Raw genomic sequence first — 25,740 nt, 5'->3', positions numbered from 1 at the left:
GGTGCCATATCTGTTCTACGAGCCCTGAGAGGCTCCTAAGTGCCGCATCTGTCTCGAGCACCGAAAGGCTCCACCGTTAAGGGGGCATATTTGTTTACAGGCCCCCTGCTACACAGGTGCCCAGCACTTTGTGGGCAGCTGCCACGTTTAGGCCCCTGACTTTTGGACACAGGGCGTCCTAGCCCCAACAAGGCCAGTTGGCCTAGGGACTGCCACAGGGGGTGGCTTATGTAGTTTTGCGCAATTGTGTGGTCCTTCCCTGCACCTCTGAATGTTTTTAGGCATCATGTGTTTTTGCGCTATTGAGTTGTGTTTTCCTTCCCTGCACCTCTGAATGTGTTTTGATGCATCATGTGCCTTGTTCTTACACCGCTGAATGTATTTTTATGCATCATGTGTCTTCCTTCCCTACACCTCTGAATGTTGTGATGCATCATGTGTAATGTGTTCTTGCTTCTACCCCTAATTGTATTGTGATACTTAGGTGGTTGTTCTTTCTAGTACAGGTGGTCCTAGTGAGGTCCTGGTTCCCTGCGTAATATTCTCCTAAGGTGGTTAGGGTTGCGTAGGTGGTACTTACCTGGTACCAGTAGTTACTGGTTGTGTGCTAAAGTGATTACTATTCTATGATCTACAACTTGCTATTTCTAACAGTATTTCTAGTTCTAAAAGTGTTGATTCTGACAGTGGCCCATGTGGCCCTGTCCTGTACATAATCCCTTGTGAATATTGCCCGTGCCAGTTGGCACAATGTATATTGTGTGATTACTATCTGATGTGTTTTTGACAATACAAAAGTTATTTTTATATAACCTTTTGTGGAGTTCCTTTTGTGGTGTGCCTAGGATGTTGTTGCTGTTGTGTACATGCGCAAATGCTTTACACATTGCCCCCTGGATAAGCCTGTCTGCTCGTGCCAAGCTACCAAGGGGGTGAGATGGGGTTATCTTGGCGTGTGACTCCCTTGCCCTGACTAGAATGGTGGTTTCTGCCTGGCTTTGGCGTCAGCCTTAGCCAACCAGAAATAGCCAGTTCTAACAATATTTTATTTTTTTCAGCAAAGAAATGCCGCACTCAGGAGCTTTTCAGATTTTCAAGTTTTATTCAAACTGAGCCTAGTCTGCTCACACTCAAAACAGAGACTAGGTGTGCAGACTAGGCTCTGTTTGAATAAAACTTGAAAATCTGGAAAGCTCCTGAGTGCGGCGTTTCTTTGATGAAAAACTGATGTTCCTGGCTGCTGGCTGTACCGAACGCCTGCACCCGCTGTTTGTGCTGCTATATATACTATGACAGGTGTGCTGAATTGCCAGGGGGAGGAGCGGGCTACGTCAACAACTTATTAGTAACAGCAGGAATGAACTAACACAGATGAAGACTTCCGGTGTTGGGCGCTGAGGAAGGCATCACGCCGAAATGCATCTGCCGCCACTGGGACTGTCTTTCAACCAATAAAGCCTGTCTTACCTGTTCCCCTCGGGCTCCTGCTTCGTTCTTTTGGAGGAAGTTTCTGTTCATGTTTCCTGTGCTTGCCAGCAGCACGGTACAGGAGAACCCGCCACGTTTAGGGTCTGGACAATAACTGGCTTTGCTTCACGGCATCTTTGTTCTCCAGATATGGATAGTCCGGAACCCGCTTCACCTGCAGGGGGGCCAGAGCAGTGAGGTATTTTACCTCGTTTTGGACATTGTGCTCCCCGCATATTGATCCCTGCCTATTTGACTCCCTGATTCTGGGGTTGTGGCGTCTTGAGGGGACTCGAGGACAGGCACTTTGGTTTTGAGGCAGACAGGTGTGCTGAATTGCCAAGGGGAGTAGCGGGCTACGTAAACAACTTATTAGTAACAGCACAAATGAACTAACACAGATGAAGGCTTCCGGTGTTGGGCACTGAGGAAGGCATCACGCCGAAATGCATCTACCGCCACTGGGACTGTCTTTCAACCAATAAAGCCTGTCTTACCTGTTCCCCTCGGGCTCCTGCTTCGTTCTTTTGGAGGAAGTTTCTGTTCATATATATATATACATATATATATATATATATATCCACTCCAAACCCCTCCAGAAGCAGAGGTAGAGGCCACATGGGGAAAATCTCGAAGGAACATCTTTATTGGACAGCATTATGGCATGATGCATTTTGGCGTTAATTTGCCTTCCTCAGATGCCGCTGCTCTTCAGATCCTTTACCAGCCACGCCTTTTCTAGTGTCCTGCACTCACCCATTGGTGGGAGTGCTCCCTGCCCCTGGTCATGTGTACGCACACCGAGAAGCAGTACAATACCGGACTGCAACTCCCAGCATTCTCCATTCCAGGTAAGGTGTTGCGTGAGATCTCCTGGAAAATAAGGCCTATGTCGGCTGGAGCTGTGCAGGGTAAGACGCGGTGATTCAAAAGTCCCAGATAGTAAGGTCCCAGTGTTCCCTCAGGTCCCCGCATACGTACCAGCCCCCCAGTCAACTGTCCACCGGGCCGTCGGTTCCCATTACAGTGAATGTCACCTCCTTTGCAGTCACAGGCTGCTCCTGGCAGCGGCCCTTGTTTTGCTTGTACTGCGAGGCGGGCTGGAGCGTTCCCAATACCTTGGACAAAACACAGCTGCAGATGCAGAACCAGTAAAGCCCCAGCCAGCTTGTAGTATGGGCCTCTTTCGCGCCTCTGGCTGCCGCGCAAAATTCACTCCAAACCCCTCCAGAAGCAGAGGTAGAGGCCACACGGGGAAAATCTCGAAGGAACACCTTTATTGGACAGCATTATGGCATGATGCATTTCGGCATTAATTTGGCTTCCTCAGATGCCGAGATGCCGCTGCTCTTCAGATCTTTTACCAGCCACACCCTTTCTAGTGTCCTGCACTCACCCAATGGTGGGAGTGCTCCCTGCCCCTGGTCATGTGTCCGCACACCGAGAAGCAGTGCAATACCGGACTGCAACTCCCAGCATTCTCCATTCCTGGTAAGGTGTTGCGTAGGGTCTGTTTTCCTGATTCCATTACCACGTGGAGTCTATTCTAACGCCACGGCTCCTTATTTGTTGTGGGGCTGAGCCATAGCACGCTGTAATCAACTATGAGGGGCTTCTTTTGTTTGAGTCTGCTGATTTAAGGATGTCTCAACTAAATTGACCGGTACACAATTTTGATCATCCCGGTTTTTGGGCTCTTTATTTAGACATTCTGCATGACTCACCTTTTATATATAGAGGACATTTGCCCTCGTGATTTCAGAGGAACGCCCTCTGGTGCATTTATTTGACAGCCATTACCTCGAGTGATCTGAGCTCGACGATAAGGAATTTTGTACCTCACAGTTACATGATCATCTTGTTTTCACACTGCTATGGTTCCTGACTTTTTAATACTTTCAACACGGATTTGCTCTAATCTGGGAGACGCTGTGACTAGGTCTACTCGCATAGCCTTGAAAAAGTCACAGTACTGATCTGCAGTACTGACGAAACACGTGTCGGCTGTTGCTTGTCAAGTCCACTCCTATGGATCTTCCAATAAAGAAAATGACAATTTGAACTGTCCTGCTTGTTTGTTATGTCTAAATGTTGACATGATAGGATAATTTCCATATATTGCGAAATGACAAGGAGATTTATTACTCTCATTGTACACATGGGTGTTAGGAATGTGCTCTCTTTGACCCCTTCTTTTCAGTTGTATGTTGCCAATCTTTGATTGTCATCAGTCTCTCTTGGTAGTGGGGACAGTGGTCTATGTAGCACTCCGTCTTCTAAACTAAAGATCTATGAATAATCCAGTACTGTTAACTATTTGACTCTCAATAGTGTATGTGCGGTCTCTTCCATTTTAGATGCACCACTACCGGTTCTCTTTTTGCTGTTGCGTAGGGTCTCCTGGAAAATAATGCCCATGTCAGCTGGAGCTGAGCAGGGTAAGACGTGTTGATGCAAAAGTCCCAGGTAGTAAGGTCCCAGTGTTCCCTCAGGTCCCCACATACGTACCAGCCCCCCAGTCAAGTGTCCACCGGGCCGTAGGTTCCCATTACAGTGAATGTCACCTTCTGTGCAGTCACAGGCTGCTCCTGGCAGCGGCCCTTGCTTTGCTTGTACTGTGAGGCGGGCTGGAGCGTTCCCAATACCTTGGATGAAACACAGCTGCAGATGCAGAACCAGTAAAGCCCCAGCCAGATTGTAGTACGGGGCCTCTTTCGCGTCTCTGGCTCACGCGCAAAATTCACTCCAAACCCCTCCAGAAGCAGAGGTAGAGGCCACACGGGGAAAATATTGAAGGAACAACTTTATTGGACAGCATTATGGCATGATGCATTTCGGCATTAATTTGCCTTCCTCAGATGCCGCAGCTCTTCAGATCTTTTACCAGCCACGCCTTTTCTAGTGTCCTGCACTCACCCATTGGTGGGAGTGCTCCCTGCCCCTGGTCATGTGTCCGCACACCGAGAAGCATTACAATACCAGACTGCAACTCCCAGCATTCTCCATTCCTGGTAAGGTGTTGCGTAGGGTCTCCTGCGAAATAATGCCTATGTCGGCTGGAGCAGTGCAGGGTAAGACGCGGTAATTCAAAAGTCCCGGATAGTAAGGTCCCAGTGTTCCATCAGGTCCCCGCATATGTACCAGCCCCCCAGTCAAGTGTCCACCGGGCCGTAGGTTCCCATTACAGTGAATGTCACCTCCTGTGCAGTCACAGGCTGCTCCTGGCAGTGGCCCTTGTTTTGCTTGTACTGCGAGGCGGGCTGGAGCGTTTCCAATACCTTGGACGAAACACAGCTGTAGATGCAGAACCAGTAAAGCCCCAGCCAGCTTGTAGTACGGGGCCTCTTTCGCGTCTCTGGCTGATGTGCAAAATTCACTCCAAACCCCTCCAGAAGCAGAGGTAGAGCCCACATGGGGAAAATCTCAAAGGAACACCTTTATTGGACAGCATTATGGCATGATGCATTTCGACAATAATTTGCCTTCCTCAGATGCCGCTGCTCTTCAGATCTTTTACCAGCCATGCCTTTTCTAGTGTCCTGCACTCACCCATTGGTGGGAGTGCTCCCTGCCCCTAGTCATGTGTCCGCACACCGAGAAGCAGTGCAATACCGGACTGCAACTTCCAGCATTCTCCATTCCTGGTAAGGTGTTGCGTGGGGTCTCCTGGAAAATAATGCCTATGTCGGCTGGAGCTGTGCAGGGTGAGACGCGGTTATTCAAAAGTCCCTATTAGTAAGGTCCCAGTGTTCCCTCAGGTCCCCGCATACATACCAGCCCCCAGTCAAGTGTCCACCGGGCCGTAGGTTCCCATTACAGTGAATGTCACCTCCTGTGCAGTCACAGGCTGCTCCTGGCAGTGGCCCTTGTTTTGCTTGTACTGCGAGGCGGGCTAGAGCGTTCCGAATACCTTGAACAAAACACAGCTGCAGATGCAGAACCAGTAAAGCCCCAGCCAGCTTGTAGTATGGGGCCTCTTTTGCGTCTCTGGCTGACGCGCAAAATTCACTCCAAACCATTTCAGAAGCAGAGGTAGAGGCCACACGGGGAAAATCTCGAAGGAACACCTTCATTGGACAGCATTATGGCATGATGCATTTCGGCATTATTTTGGCTTCCTCAGATGCCGCTGCTCTTCAGATCTTTTACCAGCCACGCCTTTTCTAGTGTCCTGCACTCACCCAATGGTGGGAGTGCTCCCTGCCCCTGGTCATGTGTCTGCACACCGAGAAGCAGTGCAATACCGGATTGCAACTCCCAGCTTTCTCCATTCCTGGTAAGGTGTTGCGTAGGGTCTCCTGGAAAATAATGCCTATGTCAGCTGGAGCAGTGCAGGGTAAGACGCGTTGATTCAAAAGTCCCGTATAGTAAGGTCCCAGTGTTCCCTCAGGTCCCCACATACGTACCAGCCCCCCAGTCAAGTGTCCACCGGGCCGTAGGTTCCCTATACAGTGAATGTCACCTTCTGTGCAGTCACAGGCTGCTCCTGGCAGCGGCCCTTGTTTTGCTTGTACTGCGAGGCGGGCTGGAGCGTTCCCAATACCTTGGATGAAAAACAGCTGCAGATGCAGAACCTGTAAAGCCCCAGCCAGATTGTAGTACGGGGCCTCTTTCGCGTCTCTGGCTGACGCGCAAAATTCACTCCAAACCCCTCCAGAAGCAGAGGTAGAGGCCACAAGGGGAAAATCTTGAAGGAACAACTTTATTGGACAGCATTATGGCATGATGCATTTCGGCATTAATTTGCCTTCCTCAGATGCCGCTGCTCTTCAGATCTTTTACCAGCCCTGCCTTTTCTAGTGTCCTGCACTCACCCATTGGTGGGAGTGCTCCCTGCCCCTGGTCATGTGTCCGCACACCGAGAAGCAGTACAATATCGGACTGCAACTCCCAGCATTCTTCATTCCTGGTAAGGTATTGCGTGGGGTCTCCTGGAAAATAATGCCTATGTCGGCTGGAGCTGTGCAGGGTAAGACGCGGTGATTCAAAAGTCCCGGATAGTAAGGTCCCAGTGTTCCCTCAGGTCCCCGCATACGTACCAGCCCCCCAGTCAAGTGTCCACCGGGCTGTAGGTTCCCATTACAGTGAATGTCACCTCCTGTGCAGTCCCAGGCTGCTCCTGGCAGTGGCCCTTGTTTTGCTTGTACTGCGAGGCGGGCTGGAGCGTTCCCAATACCTTGGATGAAACACAGCTGCAGATGCAGAACCAGTAAAGCCCCAGCCAGCTGGTAGTACGGGGCCTATTTCGCGTCTCTGGCTGATGTGCAAAATTCACTCCAAACCCCTCCAGAAGCAGAGGTAGAGGCCACACGGGGAAAATTTTGAAGGAACACCTTTATTGGACAGCATTATGGCATGATGCATTTCGGCATTAATTTGCCTTCCTCAGATGCCGCTGCTCTTCAGATCTTTTACCAGCCACGCCTTTTCTAGTGTCCTGCTCTCACCCATTGGTGGGAGTGCTCCCTGCCCCTGGTCATGTGTCCGCACACCGAGAAGCAGTACAATACCGGACTGCAACTCCCAGCATTCTCCATTCCTGGTAAGGTGTTGCGTGGGGTCTCCTGGAAAATAATGCCTATGTCGGCTGGAGCTGTGCAGGGTGAGCCGCGGTGATTCAAAAGTCCCGATTAGTAAGGTCCCAGTGTTCCCTCAGGTCCCCGCATATGTACCAGCCCCCAGTCAAGTGTCCACCGGGCCGTAGGTTCCCATTACAGTGAATGTCTCCTCCTGTGCAGTCACAGGCTGCTCCTGGCAGTGGCCCTTGTTTTGCTTGTACTGCGAGGCGGGATAGAGCATTCCCAATACCTTGGACAAAACACAGCTGCAGATGCAGAACCAGTAAAGCCCCAGCTAGCTTGTAGCACGGGCCTCTTTCGCGTCTCTGGCTGATGCGCAAAATTCACTCCAAACCCCTCCAGAAGCAGAGGTAGAGGCCACAAGGGGAAAATCTCGAAGGAACACCTTTATTGGACAGCATTATGGGATGATGCATTTCGGCATTAATTTGTTTTCCTCAGATGCCGCTGCTCTTCAGATCTTTTACCAGCCACGCCTTTTCTAGTGTCCTGCACTCACCCATTGGTGGGAGTGCTCCCTGCCCCTGGTCATGTGTCCGCACACGAGAAGCATTATAATACCGGACTGCAACTTCCAGCATTCTCCATTCCTGGTAAGGTGTTGCGTGGGGTCTCCTGGAAAATAATGCCTATGTCGACTGCAGCTGTGCAGGGTAAGATGTGGTGATTCAAAAGTCCCGGATAGTAAGGTCCCAGTGTTCCCTCAGGTCCCTGCATACGTACCACCCCCCCCCCCGTCAAGTGTCACCGGGCTGTAGGTTCCCATTACAGTGAATGTCACCTCCTGTGCAGTCACAGGCTGCTCCTGGCAGCGGCCCTTGTTTTGCTTCTACTGTGAGGTGGGCTGGATCGTTCCCAATACCTTGTACAAAACACAGCTGCAGATGCAGAACCAGTAAAGCCCCAGCCATCTTGTAGTACGGGGCCTCTTTCGCGTCTCTGGCTGATGCGCAAAATTTACTCCAAACCCCTCAGAAGCAGAGGTAGAGGCCACACGGGGAAAATCTCGAAGGAACTCCTTTATTGGACAGCATTATGGGATGATGCATTTCGGCATTAATTTGCCTTCCTCAGATGCCGCTGCTCTTCAGATCTTTTACCAGCCACGCCTTTTCTAGTGTCCTGCACTCACCCATTGGTGGGAGTGCTCCCTGCCCCTGGTCATGTGTCCGCACACGAGAAGCATTATAATACCGGACTGCAACTTCCAGCATTCTCCATTCCTGGTAAGGTGTTGCGTGGGGTCTCCTGGAAAATAATGCCTATGTCGACTGCAGCTGTGCAGGGTAAGATGCGGTGATTCAAAAGTCCCGGATAGTAAGGTCCCAGTGTTCCCTCAGATCCCTGCATACGTACCAGCCCCCCCGTCAAGTGTCACCGGGCTGTAGGTTCCCATTACAGTGAATGTCACCTCCTGTGTAGTCACAGGCTGCTCCTGGCAGCGGCCCTTGTTTTGCTTGTACTGCGAGGCGGGCTGGATCGTTCCCAATACCTTGGACAAAACACAGCTGCAGATGCAGAACCAGTAAAGCCCCAGCCAGCTTGTAGTACGGGGCCTCTTTCGCATCTCTGGCTGACGCGCAAAATTCACTCCAAACCCCTCCAGATGCAGAGGTAGAGGCCACACGGGGAAAATCTCGAAGGAACACTTTTATTGGACAGCATTATGGCATGATGCATTTCGGCATTAATTTGCCTTCCTCAGATGCCGTTGCTCTTCAGATCTTTTACCAGCCACGCCTTTTCTGGTGTCCTGCACTCACCCAATGGTGGGAGTGCTCCCTGCCCCTGGTCATGTGTCCGCACACCGACAAGCAGTACAATACCGGACTGCAACGCCCAGCATTCTCCATTCCTGGTAAGGTGTTGCGTGGGGTCTCCTGAAAAATAATGCCTATGTCGGTTGGAGCTGTGCAGGGTAAGACGCGGTGATTCAAAAGTCCCGTATAGTAAAGTCCCAGTGTTCCCTCAGGTCCCCGCATACGTACCAGCCCCCCAGTTAAGTGTCCACCGGGGCGTAGGTTCCCATTACAGTGAATGTCACCTCCTGTGCAGTCATAGGCTGCTCCTGGCAGCGGCCCTTGTTTTGCTTGTACTGCGAGGCGGGCTGGAGCGTTCCCAATACCTTGGACGAAACACAGCTGCAGATGCAGAACCAGTAAAGCCCCAGCCAGCTTGTAGTACGGGGCCTCTTTCGCATCTCTGGCTGACGCGCAAAATTCACTCCAAGCCCCTCCAGAAGCAGTGGTAGAGGCCACACGGGGAAAATCTCGTAGGAACACCTTTATTGGACAGCATTATGGCATGATGCATTTCGGCATATATATATCCAAGAAATGTGGTGTGGCACTCATTTACCTGGGTGCCATCTGCACCCTTGCTTGTGATATCTTGAACATCTACACATACCACTCTACAGTTCTACGATTTACTAGGGACAGACAGGTAAATTAACGATTTCCAATTGGGTACAGCCAATTCGACATGCACTTTAGAGTCAGGGCACTGTCACAGCGGTTCTGGTTAGCAGGCCGCAGCGATACTCCATGTAAAAGAAACAGCAGCATCAGTCGAAAAACTAGGAGGGGACCATACAAAATGAGGAAATTCCTTACAACCATGATATTTTACCTTTAAAAAAAAACAAGCCAGCCTGTAATTGCATATTTGATCACCTGTGTTGTGTTTTAAACTTGTGGTTTTCCCTGCTCATGATTGCCTCCATTTAGCGTGTTGAATTGTGGGATTTGCAGTCCAACCTCTGTAGTTTGTCGCTCTCATTCCTTGGTGACAATTCTGTTTTCCCTCCTAATTTCTCCTTTGCTCTGTGCTAAGACCTGTATGTTAAAACAGTGCACTCCCAGCCACCATTTTGTGTTCACAAGCCAGTGAAACCAGCCCCCCTGCCTCCCCCCCAGCAACAGGGATTTTCTACATCAGAAGGTGCTTCTGTGAGCTGTTTAGACTGTGTTTACTAGGGCCTGTGCACTTCGTTGTTTGGCCAGCAGAGGGAGTAAAGTTTTATTCAAACAGTATTGTTATATTTCAAGTTAGTGAGCCCCTTACCTGTTGCAATCCAAAGTGTGGATTGAGCTGTCTTTCTCCTAGGAGATTCTGAACATGAGAAGCAGCTTCCAACTCCCTGGCCAGCAAACCTTGTCTGAGATCGCTGGGACCTTATATGGTCTGATAGTGGTTGGTACATGTCTACACTGATCGGTGGTTGTATCTGGTGTTTCTATTGGATTAGGGTTAATGTCCTCATTGGTTGGGTATTTGAGGGTTCTGATTGGTTTTTGAGTCTGTGATTCAATCATTGTAGGGTTGGGACTAGGGCTAGGGCTAGGATTTCTATTGGAAGTAGGGACTAGAGCTTCCTATGTTATTGGTTGTTGGGAGTAGGGTGGGACTAGGGCTAGGGTTAGACATTTAATTGGAAGTAGCGATTAGGGCTTTTGGTGTGATTAGTTGCTGGACTAGGTGTGGGACTTAGAGTAGGGTTAGGCTTTCTATTGGAAGTAGGGACTAGGGCTACCTGTGCCATTGGTTGCATGGACTTGTTTTGGGACTACTGGTAGGGCTAGTTCCTTTATTGGACACAGAGATCAGGGTTTTTTAACTGATTGGGTGCTTGGACTAGGGCTACGATTGGCTGTGAGGTCCTGGTCTCCTATTGGTTCTAGATATTAGGGCTAGTGTTGTGTTTGGATAGTGTTAGGGCTAGGGTTCCAATTGGCGGAAGAGGTCACCTGATTACTAGGGCTATAAAAAGGCCAGGGTTAGGGCGTCTCAGCCCGGTCGTCGAGGCGAAGTGCAGAGAGGACAAGGGCAGTTGCCTGTTTGAGCCTGTTAAGGGCAGAGAGGACAAGGGCAGTTGCCTGCTTCAGCCTGTTCGAGACTGGTCTGGACTAGGGCCATAAATGCCCAATACCAAACCCCATACCACTACTATGATTGCCAAAATAACCCTTTCTAGACTCTCTCCTACTATACCCCTCCTTGCATCATCTGACACCTCTTTTACTATACCAATCCTCTAAAACAAACCTTTCTAAACTCTTCCCTCTGAGTCCTCCCCTCCAAAACTCCTTCTTACTCACCCAAAAGCCTCCTCCTACTGCTAAGACCTAAAAAAAATCCTTCACTCTTTTATCCCAACACTATCCTTTTCAATCGAAATTAACAGACTAACATGTTCACTTCTCAAATTCCATATTAAACTATACTAATATACTACCCAAATAACTGAATAACATATCCACTACTCAAATAACTCACTTTTTTTATACTATACTAATTTTCAACAGTAATCCTTTATGGGTTTGGAGTGGCGTGCTACTCGCCAGAAAAGCGCTTCAACACCCATCAGGGGTAACAAGTGCTATATGAATGCAAATCTTTCTTCCCCTTTTATCCCTCCGCTAACCTTCTCACTCCAAGTAACTGACTAATATCCACCACTGATATTACTTCATATTTCACCATATTAATTCACCACTAATCCTTTGTAGGCTTCCTGAATAGCGTGCGTCAACAAGCAATATATAAATACAAACCTTTGTCCTCCTCTATCCTTCTGCTATCATTCCAAATCCAATTAACTGGCTAACCTATCCACCACTTAAAATGTACTTGCATGTTTCACTATACTAATTCAACACTAATCCTCTATGGGTCCCGGAGTAGCGTGCTCCTCGCCGAAAAAGCGCTTTGACGCCTCGTCAGGGATAGTAAGCGCTATATAAATGCAATTACAATACAATACAATACAATATATTTAACGTGTATGTGGTTGAGATAACTTAATATTTCTTAAATGGAACATTACAGAGTTGGACAGTAAACAAGCTGTATTCCTGGCTTGTTGATGCACATTTGGAGGATGTAGAACTGAATAAGAAGCTGGACGTGTATGATGGAACCATGGAAGATGTTATTCTGGTTTATGGAAGTTTAAAAGACTGCCAACTTCTGGTACCGTATTATGCACCCTGTGTTATACCCAGAACATCCCATCAGGTATGAATACTTATTATTTTAAGTACAATAAGCAGACATATGTACATACTTTGCCACTATGCTACCTTTTCAAATTACAAATTATAATGTGAAAAGCAAAATGTTTTTTTTAAAAACAATCGACAAAGTGAATAAAGAATGTTTTATCTGAGTTTTGGTAGTACTCTGGCCCCAGGGTACCCAAGCCCCTGAGTAGTTATGGCTGTGGATGAAAAAAGTGCAGCGTTGTACATGAAATAGTACCCAATATTTTTTGATCATGTTCCTGTTCAAGGATCTCACTGTTTTTAGGTCTCAGTACTTGCCAGAGTTCATGTCCTCAGTACAGAAAACAAACATGTGCCAATGCCAACAGGACTCACTTTTAGAGAACATCACAAAGTGAAGGGTATCATGCGGATACACATTGTTGCAGCTGCAGGGACCCATAGATCCAAGAGTATTACATCCTCTGGTGAAGCTATCAGTAAGTGTTGAAGATTTAATCTGAACCTGGTGAGCAAAAAACCTTCTCTGTTATTTCTAACTAGGGCATGGCAGACCTTCATCATCTGTATTGTTCTCAACAACACTTACCTCCAAACCGGGGGCTTCAATAGTTCCAATTCCTCTCTATACAGAAATCTCTTCAAAAGTTGTCCTTCATCCAGATTCTATCCACTTCGCATATACTCTCAGGGTTACTACAAAAGACCCAGATGCAGAAAAGAATCCTTAATATATTTAATCCAAGGGATTTTGAGAGCAAAATCAAGCGAAAGACAATCCTTTAACATCAACCTATTCAGACTTAGTTCCTCCTTGGTCCACAGTCTAATCCAGCCCAACAAAGGGCGGAGGGCTAATAAATAGCTCTAGTAACCTACACCCAGCTCTTCATGAGCACACACGGATGGGACACTTTGAGGAACACATAATAACTGCAGCAAAAAGTTGTTTCAGTAATCTGAAAGCGGTTAAGTGTAATTTAACCCTAAATATCCCTTCTGTATGAAGCCGTTGAAAATGCATTCAGCTTGATAAATCTGCACCAGGGTCCTAAGGGGTTTGCTACTAAACCTTGACGCAAAATGGAAAACTGTGGCAACGGATCTGAGTAGCTTCTCATGCTTAGCTGACACAAGAGGGGTCCATGTCATGTTGAAATCAAACAAGAGACCTAAGTATGGGAAAGCCTTGACCTTAGCAATTATGTGCAATTATGCTAAAACATTGAATCTTAGTCAAGCTAAGACCCGCCACCATCACAAAGGATTTAGAGAAATTGACTCCCACGTCAAGCTTATCCATAAAGGTAACAAAGGTGTTCAATAGAGTTTGCAGTCCCTTGGCAGGCCTTACCTTCAAAACTGTGTCATCCGAGTATAGCAGGACAGGGAGCGAGCGGGTTCCTAGGTGAGGTCAATCAACCATAGATGGCAGCAAAGCATGCACGAGACTATTAATATAAAGGGTGAAAAAAGGGGCTAATATGCACCCTTGACAGACCCTTTTTCCAACTTAAAATAATCGGTGTGTGCTGTCTGACTTGAATACCTAACTGATGCTGTGGTGTGAGCTTGAAGGTCCACCCCATCCCAAGAAGGATACCCAACAATTTATCCCAGTTAACCCTTTGAAAAGCTGACATGCAGTCCATTACGGCCAGGTGAAGAGATTCAGGACAAGCAAAGATGTGTATATGGACGAATAGTTATTTATATTCCTTCAAAATGGGCAAACTATTGGTTAGCATCAAAAGGGTGGCATATGGTAGCATCATTAGCCTGTGCACAACATGCTTGAATAACAATGCGCCAGAAGGTTGAGCTACTTTTCCATGTGCTTGCTCGTTCTAGGTCGTCCCAAGCTTGTACTCTGAGATCATCTTTGCATCTCTTTAGCTCAGATTCGTAATTTATACAAGAGATGGCAACAAAAATTCGCTCTCTGGGACTAGCTTCTAACGCTCTATTTAAAGTCCTTAGGGCCTTTGAGCATCCGGAGTTGAACCATCTAGGGTCAGGGGGAGTTAGGTTAGTTACTGGGAGAAATAAGAGCGCAGCTACCTTGTTCCCAATGGTCCCGGGAGGCTCTAATATCGATTGATCATTGGCAAGCATATCTAAACAATTAGCAAATTCATTGGGGCTCCACCATCCCCCAGCTTATGCGCCTTCCCTGATCAGTGAGAGAATGGACACAGAGTGATCTTTGAGCGCTAGATAAAATGGGCTGTTGGAAAACCAGATTGAGGTCACTGAAAACACTGTGTAGAATATTAAACCTAGACATCAATAAAAAATCAGGGGTAGAGACAAAAATACAATCTTTGATGGTTGAAATCCCCTGACAGTGAAAGTATGAAGAATTTGTGGACTTGAAGCATAAGCCTGCTTGTCCTGAGAGAAGACTAAGTTGTTACGATTTGAAATATTATTTAACTCTGTACCGTCCCTTGTGTGCTCCATGTGTGAGCCCATCTGGATCCTACATGGAGGCTTTTCACTCTTAATGGCAAGAGGGCACTCGCAAAGGTGCATTTTGAAATCACCAGCCATGATTAGATCAGGCAGGCTGCCACCTTTGTCAGATAGAGATTTGATAAAAAGAACCCAGGAGTGATATTAGAAGAGTTCGGTAAACCCATTGCATTATAAAAATACAGTAGATAAAATACAGGAGAGCCAGGCAGTGTCATCCTTAGTGCTTGTAAAACTAGAGAGCTAGAGGATAATTCAAGCCGGGCCAGAGGTCTAAGCAACAGCTGGGGCAAAGTATGCTTTATACTCCCCAGACGTCGCCTTCCTGATGGAGACCTGGCTGAACCCCTCCTCGGTGCCGGACATCGCCATAGCCATCCCGAAAGGCTACAAAATCACCCGCAAGGACCGCACCAACGGAGTGGGAGGAGGAATTGCCATTGTCCACAGGAACACTCTCAAAATCTCGACAAACACCTATGACACCCTAAGCACCGCCGAACACCTGCACTTCCAGATCCACACCAACCCCAACACCACCCTCAGAGGAACACTTGTCTACAGACCCCCCGGATCCCGACCACAGTTCAGTGACTCCATCGCCGACTTCGCCAGCATACATGCCCTCGCCTCCACGGACTACATCCTCCTTTGGGACCTGAACTTCCACCTCGAGAACAACATCGACTCAAACTCTTCCACCCTGCTCGCCAACCTCGCCAACCTCGGACTCAGACAACTCGTCACAACACCCACCCACTGCGCTGGCCAGAAGCTCGACCCCATCTTCTCAGCTAGCTCCCACGTCTTCTTCAGTCACACCACCGAACTCCACTGGACCGACGACCTTTGCATACACTTCACCTTCCAGAAACCCACCACCGCACCCAGCAGATGCCTCTCCACTGCTTTAGCAAAGTCACCGAAGACCAGCTAACCACCACCCTCACCCTGAGCCCACCCTCAGATCCGACCGACCGTGACCCCGCTGCCCGCAACCTCAGACAGTGGATCGACGACTGCACCATAACTCTTGCACCGCTCGTGAAACCGTCCAAAAGCCAGACCAGAAAGAAAGCAAGCTGGTTCTCTGAAGACCTCCAGGCCTCCAAGCAAACCTGCTGAAAGCTACAAAAAAACTGGATCCATGAACGAACACCAGAGAGCTACGCAGCCCACAAGAATGCCACCCGCAGACACCACCACCCCATCAGATCCGCCAAAAAGGCCTCCTTCAAAGACCGCCTAGACAACAACGCACACAACAGCAAAGAGCTCTTCAACATCATGAAGGAACTCTCCAACCGCAGCGCCAACACCAACGACATCCCTCCTTTGCAACACCTGTGCGACTTGCTGGTCACCTTCTTCCACCGCAAGATCGCAGACATCCACGACAGCTTCAATGCCACGACCGCCCGGCAACCAACTGCACCAATGCCTGATCTCCTGGACCAACATCAACGACGAAGACACCATCAAGATCATGAACTCCGTCCACTCCGGTTCCCCGTCAGACCCATGCCCACACCGCATCTTCAACAAAGCAAGCACCACCATCGCACCCCATCTCTGGAAAGCCATCAGCATCTCCTTGAAAACAACAACCTTCCCGAAGAGCTGGAAGCACGCCGAGATCAACACCTTGCTCAAGAAACCCAAGGCGGACCCCAAGGACCTCAAGAACTTCCGACCTATCTCCCTGCTCCCGTTCACGGTGAAGGTCATCGAGAAGGCCGTCAACAAACAACTGACCAGATTCCTCGTGGAGAACAGCATCCTGGACCCGTCCCAATCCGGGTTCTGCAGCAACCACAGTACAGAAACTGCCCTCATCGCCGCCAACGACGACATCAGGACCCTACTAGACAATGGAGAAACCGCGGCGCTCATCCTTCTGGACCTGTCAGCCACCTACAACACAGTCTGCCACCGCTCGCTATGAACACGCCTCCACGACGCCGGGATCCAAGAGAAAGCCCTGGACTGGACCACCTCCTTCCTCTCCGGCAAAACACAGAACGTCCGTCTCCCCCTTTCCGCTCTGAAGCCACCGAGATCATCTGCGGCATACCCAAGGGCTCATCCCTCAGCCCAATGCTGTTTAACATCTACATGGCACTGCTCGCCCACGTCACCCGACTGCACAACCTCAACATCATCTCCTACGCCCGATGACACCCAGCTGATCCGCTCCCTCACCAAAGACCCCCACACAGCCAAAACCAGCCATCACGAAGGAGTGAAGGGTGTTGCAGACTGGATGAGAAACAGCCGACTGAAGCTGAACTCAGACAGGATGGAGGTCCTCATCCTCGGATCCACCCCCTTGGTCCGGGATGATTCCTATTGGCTGACCGCACTAGGAACAGCTCCAACGACGCCCACCAACCACGCATGCAACCTAGGGGTCATCCTCGACTCCACCCTCCCCATGACGAAGCAGGTCAACGCCATCTCTAGCTCCTGCTTCAACACCCTCCCCATGCTCCGCAGGATCTACAAGAGGATCCCCACCGAAACGAGAAGGACAGTCACCCAGGCCCTCGTCAGCAGCAGACTGGACTACGGAAACGCCCTCTACGCAGGAACCTCGGCCAAACTCCTGATTCGGCTCCAACACATCCAGAACACCTCCGCACGCCTGATCCTCGACATCCCCCGCCGCAGCCACTTCACACCCCACCTGAGAGACCTGCACTGGCTCCCCGTCAACAAGAGGATAACCTTCTTGCTCCTCACCCATGCACACAAAGCACTCCACAACCCCGGACCCGCATACCTCAACAGCCAACTCAGCTTTTACACACCCACCCGCCAGCTCTGCTCTGCCGACCATGCCCTTGCCACTGTCCCCCGCACCTGAAGAGTGACCGCGGGCGGCAGATCATTCTCCCACGTTACTGCCAAGACATGGAACACCCTCCCCATCCACCTACGGCAGATGCAAGACCTACTGACTTTCAGAAGACTCCTCAAGACCTGGCTTTTCGAACAGTAGCAGCTTTCCCCCACCCCTTAGTGCATTGAGACCCTCAAGGGTAAGTATTGTGCTGTGCAAATGCTTTGATTGATTTATTAATTGATTGATTGATTATATCCCTCCAAAGAGAATCGATTCATGGTCTCCCATGATGACTGTCAACTTACTACATTATATTTCCTGATAAATAAATGACAGTTCGGATCCTTAAATTTAGAAGTAAGTCCAGCAATGTTTCAGCTTACTAAATGAAAGTCATTACAGTGGCAAGAGGCAGGGCCATCCAAAGAGAGAGTAAAAGAACTGTCAGCAGAGGGGGTGTCAGGAATTAGTGATGAAACATGGAAATTGAGTCAGTCACAGGAATCAAGGTTTCTAAGAGGGGCACATCAATTAACAAACACCAAAGACGTGATTTAGGAAACTTCGAGAACAGTGAGCAACCCAGGTGACCCACTTGTGTCCATGTGCCGGGCAAACAACCGCCTGTAAAAGAAACCCAGCGGCAGCATCTGAATTGCCGGATTTGCCAGGTCGGCAGGAGCTGACAACTACCAAAACATGTGCGGCGTCCTTAGGACAAGTAAAATTGACCACCAAAGAGTCCCCTTCATAGGCTTTCACATCTTTCCCCAGCCACCTCATTCTTCTCACCATGTTTATCTGCTCCTGGATATGGTAACCTAAATTGGAGTGTGAGCCAATCCAATGGGTCACCTTGTTTTTTAACTGGTCGAAGGACTCACTCACGCTGCAGGTCAAAGGTGATACATTCCCAATCACAGCTACATAGGAAGTTGCAGCAAGTGGCAGATGAATAATGACCTCTCTCTTGGCAAATACTGGGTGAACCTGAGAAACACATGGATGGTCAGCATAAGAAGCGGGGTGATATAATTGAGTGAGCAGACTCCCTCGAATCCATTGGAGCAGTACTGCTACAGGGTTGGCTACCTACTGAATGAAGAGCAATTCTGCAAGTTTTAATGGGTTTGGGCAACTTAGGAAATTAGAAGGACCTGGCTATTGAGGTGGCAACAGGAGCTGGTTCGATGGGAGAAGGCTTGAGATGACAATGACAAAGTTTGGAGATTTTGTCATTGTTAGCACCAAGCTTGTCAAGTTTCTCCCTTACTGGAGAAATACATTTATTAAAGGCAGCAATAAATTTGGTAAAAATGGAGATCCATGCCAAATCGTCAGAGGCATCTGGGAAATTTTGGGCTGGGAGGATCGAAGTAACAGGGATAGTGTTATGCGTGACATCGGTTCTAGAGGTCATGTGCTTAAGCATTCGATATCCAGTAATGGGGTATCTTTCATAGATTCACATGCTTGAATCATTCCCCATCCTCAAAATGGGAGTCTCACGTTAACATAATCAAGCAGTATTTAAATAATGCCATAGTCTATAATGGCCCTGACTTATGTTTTAAATAGCCTGTCTATGTCCTTTTTAAAAAAGGAACAAATGTTGAATGCAGACAATCAGCTGCTAGCACCCTCTATAACTCCCCCAGCAGAGGCAATTTCCCTCAGGTTTTCATCGCACCTTGTGTGTGAAGGGAGTCTCCCTGAGTTCCACTCAGTTCTTTCTTCAAACTTCTGGAATTTATTTGTGGATATCTTTTCTTCATTATGTCTGAAAAAAGGCCTTTTCCGCCAATGTACGAACCTGGATGAAGCACAGGCACAGACGAAGAAGGCTTGCAGAACAGCGAGACCCGGAGCAGCAGGAGTCTTCCTTGGTGCAGTCTTGGTTCCAGGTGAAGTTCAGCGAAGCCCAAGGCGCCCAGACAATCGAAGTTGGAGTGGTTTCAGATTTGAATCTTGTCTCACAACGAATCTGAAGAGCCACCCACAGGTAAGCCCTTAAGTACCCTGGGGGAAGGGTTGGGACAATTCATGGGTCCCTCCCAGAGGAGTGGCTAGACAGAGGGGGTATACTACTTTGTCCAGTTTCGAGCCAGAGCAGGGGCCAACGGCTTACTGAACTGTCTCAAACTGGAGTATGCAAGTAGGGCGCCATATGTGCCCTTCAAATCAGTCTGGTGGTGCTGGCAAGCGCCCCCAACCCAGCCAATACAATAAGTCCTGTCTGGGAGGTGGTCACATCTCCCTGTGACAGGAACCCTGTTGTTCTACATTCTTTTGCTCGAGCTCAGCTCAGCAGCAGGAGGGCAGAATTGGGTCTGGGGTCAGTAGCAGCACTAGCTTGTTGGCAGACCCTGAAAGGCTGTTACCTGGAGCACTGAGGGCTTCCCGAGGAGCCCCCTAGTGCATGGAATCATACCTCTGACACTGGGAACGGTGTTGGGGCATGATTCCAACATGATACCAAACATGCCCAGGTTCGGCACTGCCAATATATGGTTAGCCACTGAGTAATGACGCATGGCCACTATATGTAGCAAAATAGCTGACCGCACTTACAAAGCCTGGAGACTCAACTCTGGGTTTTTAGGGGGTGTCCTGCTCATGCAGGGCACCCTATAACTATAACCTCGCACTCTGCCTTCAAGATTGAAAGGCCTGCTTTAGGGGTAACCTATAGGTTTTTAGTGCAGTGACCTCAGATATGAGGATCCTTGTAGATGTCGTAAGTGGTGCCAGCACCAGCTTACACAGGCTGCAATGGCAGGCCTGGAGTCACAGTTTGAGTGGTCTCTCATGGGTGGCGTAATAAATAATGCTGCCAATGGGAGACCTCTGGTGTACCTATGCCCTGGGTACCTTAGTACAATATACTAGGTACTCACATGTGTACAGCAGTAGCCAAATGGGAAGGTACCAAAGTACTTACCACTGTTACATTTAGGGAGAAAGCACAGATACTGGGGTCCTGATTAGCAAGATCCCAGTCAGATTAGTCACAAACAGAACAACACCAGCAAAAAGTGCGGGTAATAATTAAAGCAGAGCCAACTTTCCTACGGATATAGAAAATTATGAAAACCCCTGCCACGATATCGCCAGTGTTCTCTCTCTCATATTGATGCGGTGCTGTTATCCATAAAGACTGACACCGATACAGCAAAGTCTTTAGTTATCCTCCGGTACAGAAAGACGCCTTTTAGAGAAGCAAAAGAGTGCAGATTCACCTCATACAGAGGCAATCATCAGAGGGCACAACAATATCAACCCTATCAACTGCAATATTGTCAAACCTATAAACCTACCACCAGTCTTCTATGGCCGGTTTCTCCTGTCAGGGGTCCACAAAGGAACACTGACCCAGGGCAGATATAACAGATAGAAACAAAGGTCTAAACAGGGTACCAGCTCCTCTCCACTCTCATCCCCTCCCACGGGTGCGTACATTTCCAGTTTCTTTCAGCAATGGAAGAACATAACAATGGACCAATGGACACTGGATCTGATTGCCTTTAGCCATACTCTGGAGTTCTTGAAGAGACCTCCAACTACTCCACCCAAGGGAGCCCTTACCCCTCGTCTTCACTTATTGCACAAGGAGGCAAAAATCATGGTCTCCAAAGGAGTTATTGAGGAAATTCAAACTCAGCAAAGGGGTCAGGGTTTCTATTCCCATTTCTTCCTACTAATCTAGAAGACAGAGCAGTGGAGACCAATACTAGATCTCAGAAAGCTAAACAAGTTCCTAAGTATACAAACATTCAGGATGGTAACCCTGGCTGAGATCCTGCGTCAACTCAAGAAAGGAGACGTCATGATCTCCCTCGATTTGGAAGACGCATACTTCCACATCCCCATCCATCGTAAGCATCGAACATTCCTCAGGTTTACAGTAGCTGGTACCCACTACTAAACCGTGGGTCCTTCCCTTCTACCTCAGATCGGTGCCAGAATATTTACAAAGTGTGTCGCACCAGTTGCCGCAGTCCTACATTCTCAAGGTCACCTAGTATTCCCATCCTTGGACGACTGGCTGCTGAAGGTACCAATAGCAAGTCAGATGACCAGAACCACGAACGCTTGTCTTCAACTGTTCAATAAGCTGGGGTTGACAGTGAACCTCAAAAAGTCTTCATTTATTCCCAGTCAGATAGCACCATTGCTGGGAGCTAGGTTGGATAGAGTCAATGCAAAGCCTTTCTATCGTAAGAACGCAAATCCGTCTATGACAGTTGGCTATCACCATTTAAAAAAGAGAGTCCATTTAAGTGAAGAGGTACAAATCGCCTCTAGGAATGTGCTGATCAGCGATAGACCTAGTGCCCTTAGCCAGGCTCAAGATGAGACCTCTCCAAGAGGAACTTCAGAAAGAGTGGCTACAAATGTCGGGACCCTTTGAAGACATCCTTCGGGTTACCCAAGCCATGAAATCAGCAGTGCAATGGTGGTACGACAGACCAAACCTTTCTAAAGGACTCAGAGCTAGATGTAGGTAAAAACAAATTACCGATTCTAAAATACCGAATTTTACCGATTCGGTATTTTAGAATCGGTAAATTAGATGTAGGTAATAATTCGGTATTTTTACCAAATCGGTAAGATTCGGTAATCACCGAATTGGTAGTTACCGATTAGGTAATTGCCATTCATTCCTAGAGGCCTGTAGGCCCATAGGAATGAATGGCAAATACCGAATCGGTAATTACCGATTCAGTAAATACCGAAAAATGCAAGGGTGGCAGGGTGTCACTTTGACACCCTGTTGCACCCCTGATTAGTGCTTGTGTGCCATGTGGCACACATACATGACCTAAGGGCATGTATGTCTGTCACATGGCACAGGTGTACATACACAGATTTGCATATACACAGGTATTCGTTATTTACCACCAACTACTAGTTGGTGGTAAATAACGAATCCCTAAAGCCCTGTGGCACTGTTTACAGTGCCACCTACATCTCAAAATACAGATTCGGTAAATTTACCGATTCGGTAAATTTACCGATTCGGTAAAATTACCGATTCTGTAAAATTACCGAATCTGTATTTTGAGATGCTCTACATCTCAGTATCCAAATACCGGTCAGTAACGGCCGAAAATCGGTATTTTCAGCCGTTACCGACCGGTATTTGGATACCTACATCTGGCCCTCACTTTCCTGCAAGCGATCCCAGACTACATTCTGGCAACAGATACCTCCATGGAAGGCTGGAGCGGTCACTTGCAGGACCTCCAAATTCAAGGCAAATGGTCCAATTCTAAAACAAAGGCACATCAACAGCCTGGAGTGCAAGGCTATATTCCTCTCTTTATAGTGCTTTCAACCAAGGATAGGAGGTGCCTCCGTATTGTTCCATACAGACAATACGACCAGTATGTTCTAAATAAATAAGCAAGGGAGAACCACATTTCTCATGCTTTTGCAGGGAGCGCAAGAGCTTTGGAAGTGGACAACAGAGTATGGAATTTCTCTCAGGGCCGAGCACATCCCAGGCTTTCACAACACACTAGTCGATGCTCTCAGCTGAGCTATAGACAATTGCCATGAATGGGAACTCAGTTAATACCAACTGGACGGAATACTTGCACTATGGGTAAAACCAGCACTGGACCTGTTTGCTACAGACATCAATGGCAAATGCCAGTCCTATTCCCAGGGTCTCAGGGCAATGCTCTTTTGAAGTGATGGTCAGGGATGTATGCCTACGCCATTCCCCCATCCCATTGATCACCAGAGTGTTGACCAAAAAAAGCGGGAGGTTTGCCACCTCATGCTCATTGCGCCCAGATGGCACTGGCAACACTGGTTCCCAGAAATCCTTCATTGGTCATAAACCAGACCCATATGTCAGCAGCTGTCCCATATCTCCTGACCAGGGGCAACGGGCAGGTGTACCATCTGAATCCAGAGTCTCTGCACTAGCATGCCTGGCTCGTGAGTTCCTGGTTTTAGGGACATTAACCTTTTGCAGGAATGTAGAGATATCCTCACAAAATCTAGAGTGGAAAGTACCAACTAAATGTACAAGTTGAAATGGAAAAGGTTCTGTGTTTGGTGCCAATTAAATGGCTGCATCCATTTCAAGCACCCCTGTGACAGATTTTGCCATATCACCTCTCTTTGGCAAAATCTGGTTTAGCTTTCACCTCAGTTAGGGTGCATCTAGCCTCCATCTCTTGTTATAGAGGAGCTTCCAGTGTCCCCTCTCTTTGTGCCTCAAGTTTGGTTAAGCAATTTATGAAAGGGCTTTTCCACACTTTTCCTCCAGTCCGAGTACCTCCCCCAGAATGGAATTTCAATGAGGACCAGGCACAACTCATGAAACGACCGTTCGAGCCAATTCATATAGCTGAGTTGAAGTTCCTAACATGGAAAGTCACTCTTTTGCTGGCACTCACCTCAGCCAGAAGGATGAGTGAAATTCAAACTTTCACCATCCAGAAGCCTTTTTTACTGCTCAAGGAAGATGCTGTGATTCTAAGGACTTATCCTATATTTATTCCTAAAGTACCATCTCGATTCCACCTTAATCATACTCTGTTACTGCTTCCCGCAACCATCAGCGCCAGCAGAGCAAGCATTACATATGCATGATGTAAAACGTTGCCTTAAATTCTACCTTAGGAGAACGAAGGGTAGTTGGAAAATTGATTATTTACTAGTGGCCTATAGCCAAAGCATAGAAGGGACTGCAATAACGAAAGCTACTATCGCAAGATAGATTTCGGCGGCGATACAGTTCTGTCACGTCAAGGCTAACAAGTCTTTGGACAGATGAACGAAAGCCCACTCCACCGGAGCAGTAGTCATGTCAGCTGCCCTCTTCATTGGAGTGACTCTGGAAAAGACTTGTCATCCTGAAGGACCACTCATACCTTCATGCAGCACCACTGCCTGGAATCCACACAAAATGCAGACGCAGCTGTGGGCCAGGCGGTGCTTCGTCACCTTGTCCATTAAGGTAAGCCTCTTTCTAACTCTTGGAAAGAGCCTTTTGTTCTCATGGTAATTACATTTGCTTACAAGCTCCTGATTATGTAAAATATAACTAAATAGTTTGAATTATATAATACGCTGTTCTTTCTCATTGCTACTCTGTACATGAAAATGCGAGTATATGAGAAATAAGTTAACTTTTTTCTTACGAATATGTTCTGTTGATATTTTCTCCTCCGTCTTTTTGTGCAATGTAGACATTTTTAAATGTATATATTGTATTACTACAACATTTTGGGGGCAGTATAATTTAGAGGTCAATGTCAATGTGGGAGATTTATAATAGTCACTGTTACCAGACGGTGTCCTGGCGCTGACCAGTGACCGGATAGAGGTACAGATGTCTTACCAAAAGTCTGATTTGTAGGCCTGGACGGTAAATTCCGTTGCACTCACGGAATTGACAGAATTTGGCTAATTTCGCGTTCCGTGGAGAATGCAAAATTGCCCAAAATTCTGCGTTCCGCGACTTCACAAAATGTTTTGCTTGTTTGCAAGATATTTCCCCCAGAGCAAGCAAACACGCAGCCCAAATATTTGATTTACTGGTAGATTAGGGGCCAGACTTCGTGTTTTTAACTGAAGCATGGCTATCGGAGTCCTCTAACCCTTTTATAGCGGCGGCCATTCCTCTGGGATATTAAATTATAAGGAAGGACCGCCCAAATGGCAAGGGAGGTGGTGTGGCCATTATCACTAAAGATGAAATGGACTGTGTTCCTCTCCAGCTCGAGCCAATTGGGGGAGCTGAATACTTAGGCTTCCGCTGTTTCTTATCTCACCAGAAATGTCTAGCGGGGATTCTGAGGCATAGACCCCATAGAGCTTCTGGCAATTTATTGCCTTCACTCATCGGTGTCATCACCCCCCCTTGCAATTAAATGTGGTCAGTTCCTTCTTCTGGGCTATTTTAATCTACACATGGACAAACACACGATCCTAATACCATCTCCCTAATTGAGATCACGGCGGCATGCAATTGCGATTCTTATATTACAATGACTAGAGAATCTGGATTTCATTAAAGACACGGAGGCTGACATTATGCATTATTCCTTTAATGCAGTCCAAGCGGACACTTACATCACAATATTAAAAGGTTCCAGAATAGAACAATAGCAACACATGAAAGGCATGAGCCAACAACAATCTGCCTCTTTTAAATGTGGAGGAAAATTAGTTCATGAAACTTGAAACATCCAAACGATCTTCTGATGAGCAGGATGAAGGAGAAGGAAGAATGAAGGTAAAACCAAAGGCCAGCCGACACGCAGTTAAGGAGCGTTACCTGAAAAGAGAAAGAAGTAAATATCTCTTGAATGTAAAAAATAGTGTAAAGCTTATCAAGCTAAAAGAA

The 25,740-nt window shown here is 47.8% G+C and overlaps 1 protein-coding gene across 1 annotated transcript in view; it reads left to right on the top strand.

Moving 5' to 3' along the window:
- Positions 1 to 25,740, top strand: part of LOC144823935 (sperm-specific sodium:proton exchanger-like) — a 5,382,759-nt gene that overhangs the window by 4,785,831 nt on the left and 571,188 nt on the right. Inside the window, exon 21 of the mRNA XM_078682869.1 lies at positions 11,877 to 12,065. Coding sequence (XP_078538995.1) covers positions 11,877 to 12,065 — 189 coding nt within the window. The remainder of the gene's footprint in view (positions 1 to 11,876; positions 12,066 to 25,740) is intronic.

This window comes from Lissotriton helveticus, chromosome 3_1, assembly GCF_964261635.1.
Source record: "Lissotriton helveticus chromosome 3_1, aLisHel1.1, whole genome shotgun sequence".
Taxonomy (NCBI): Eukaryota; Metazoa; Chordata; class Amphibia; order Caudata; family Salamandridae; genus Lissotriton; species Lissotriton helveticus.
Note: the sequence above shows the minus strand (reverse complement) of the source record. Positions and strands in the feature narration are given on the sequence as shown.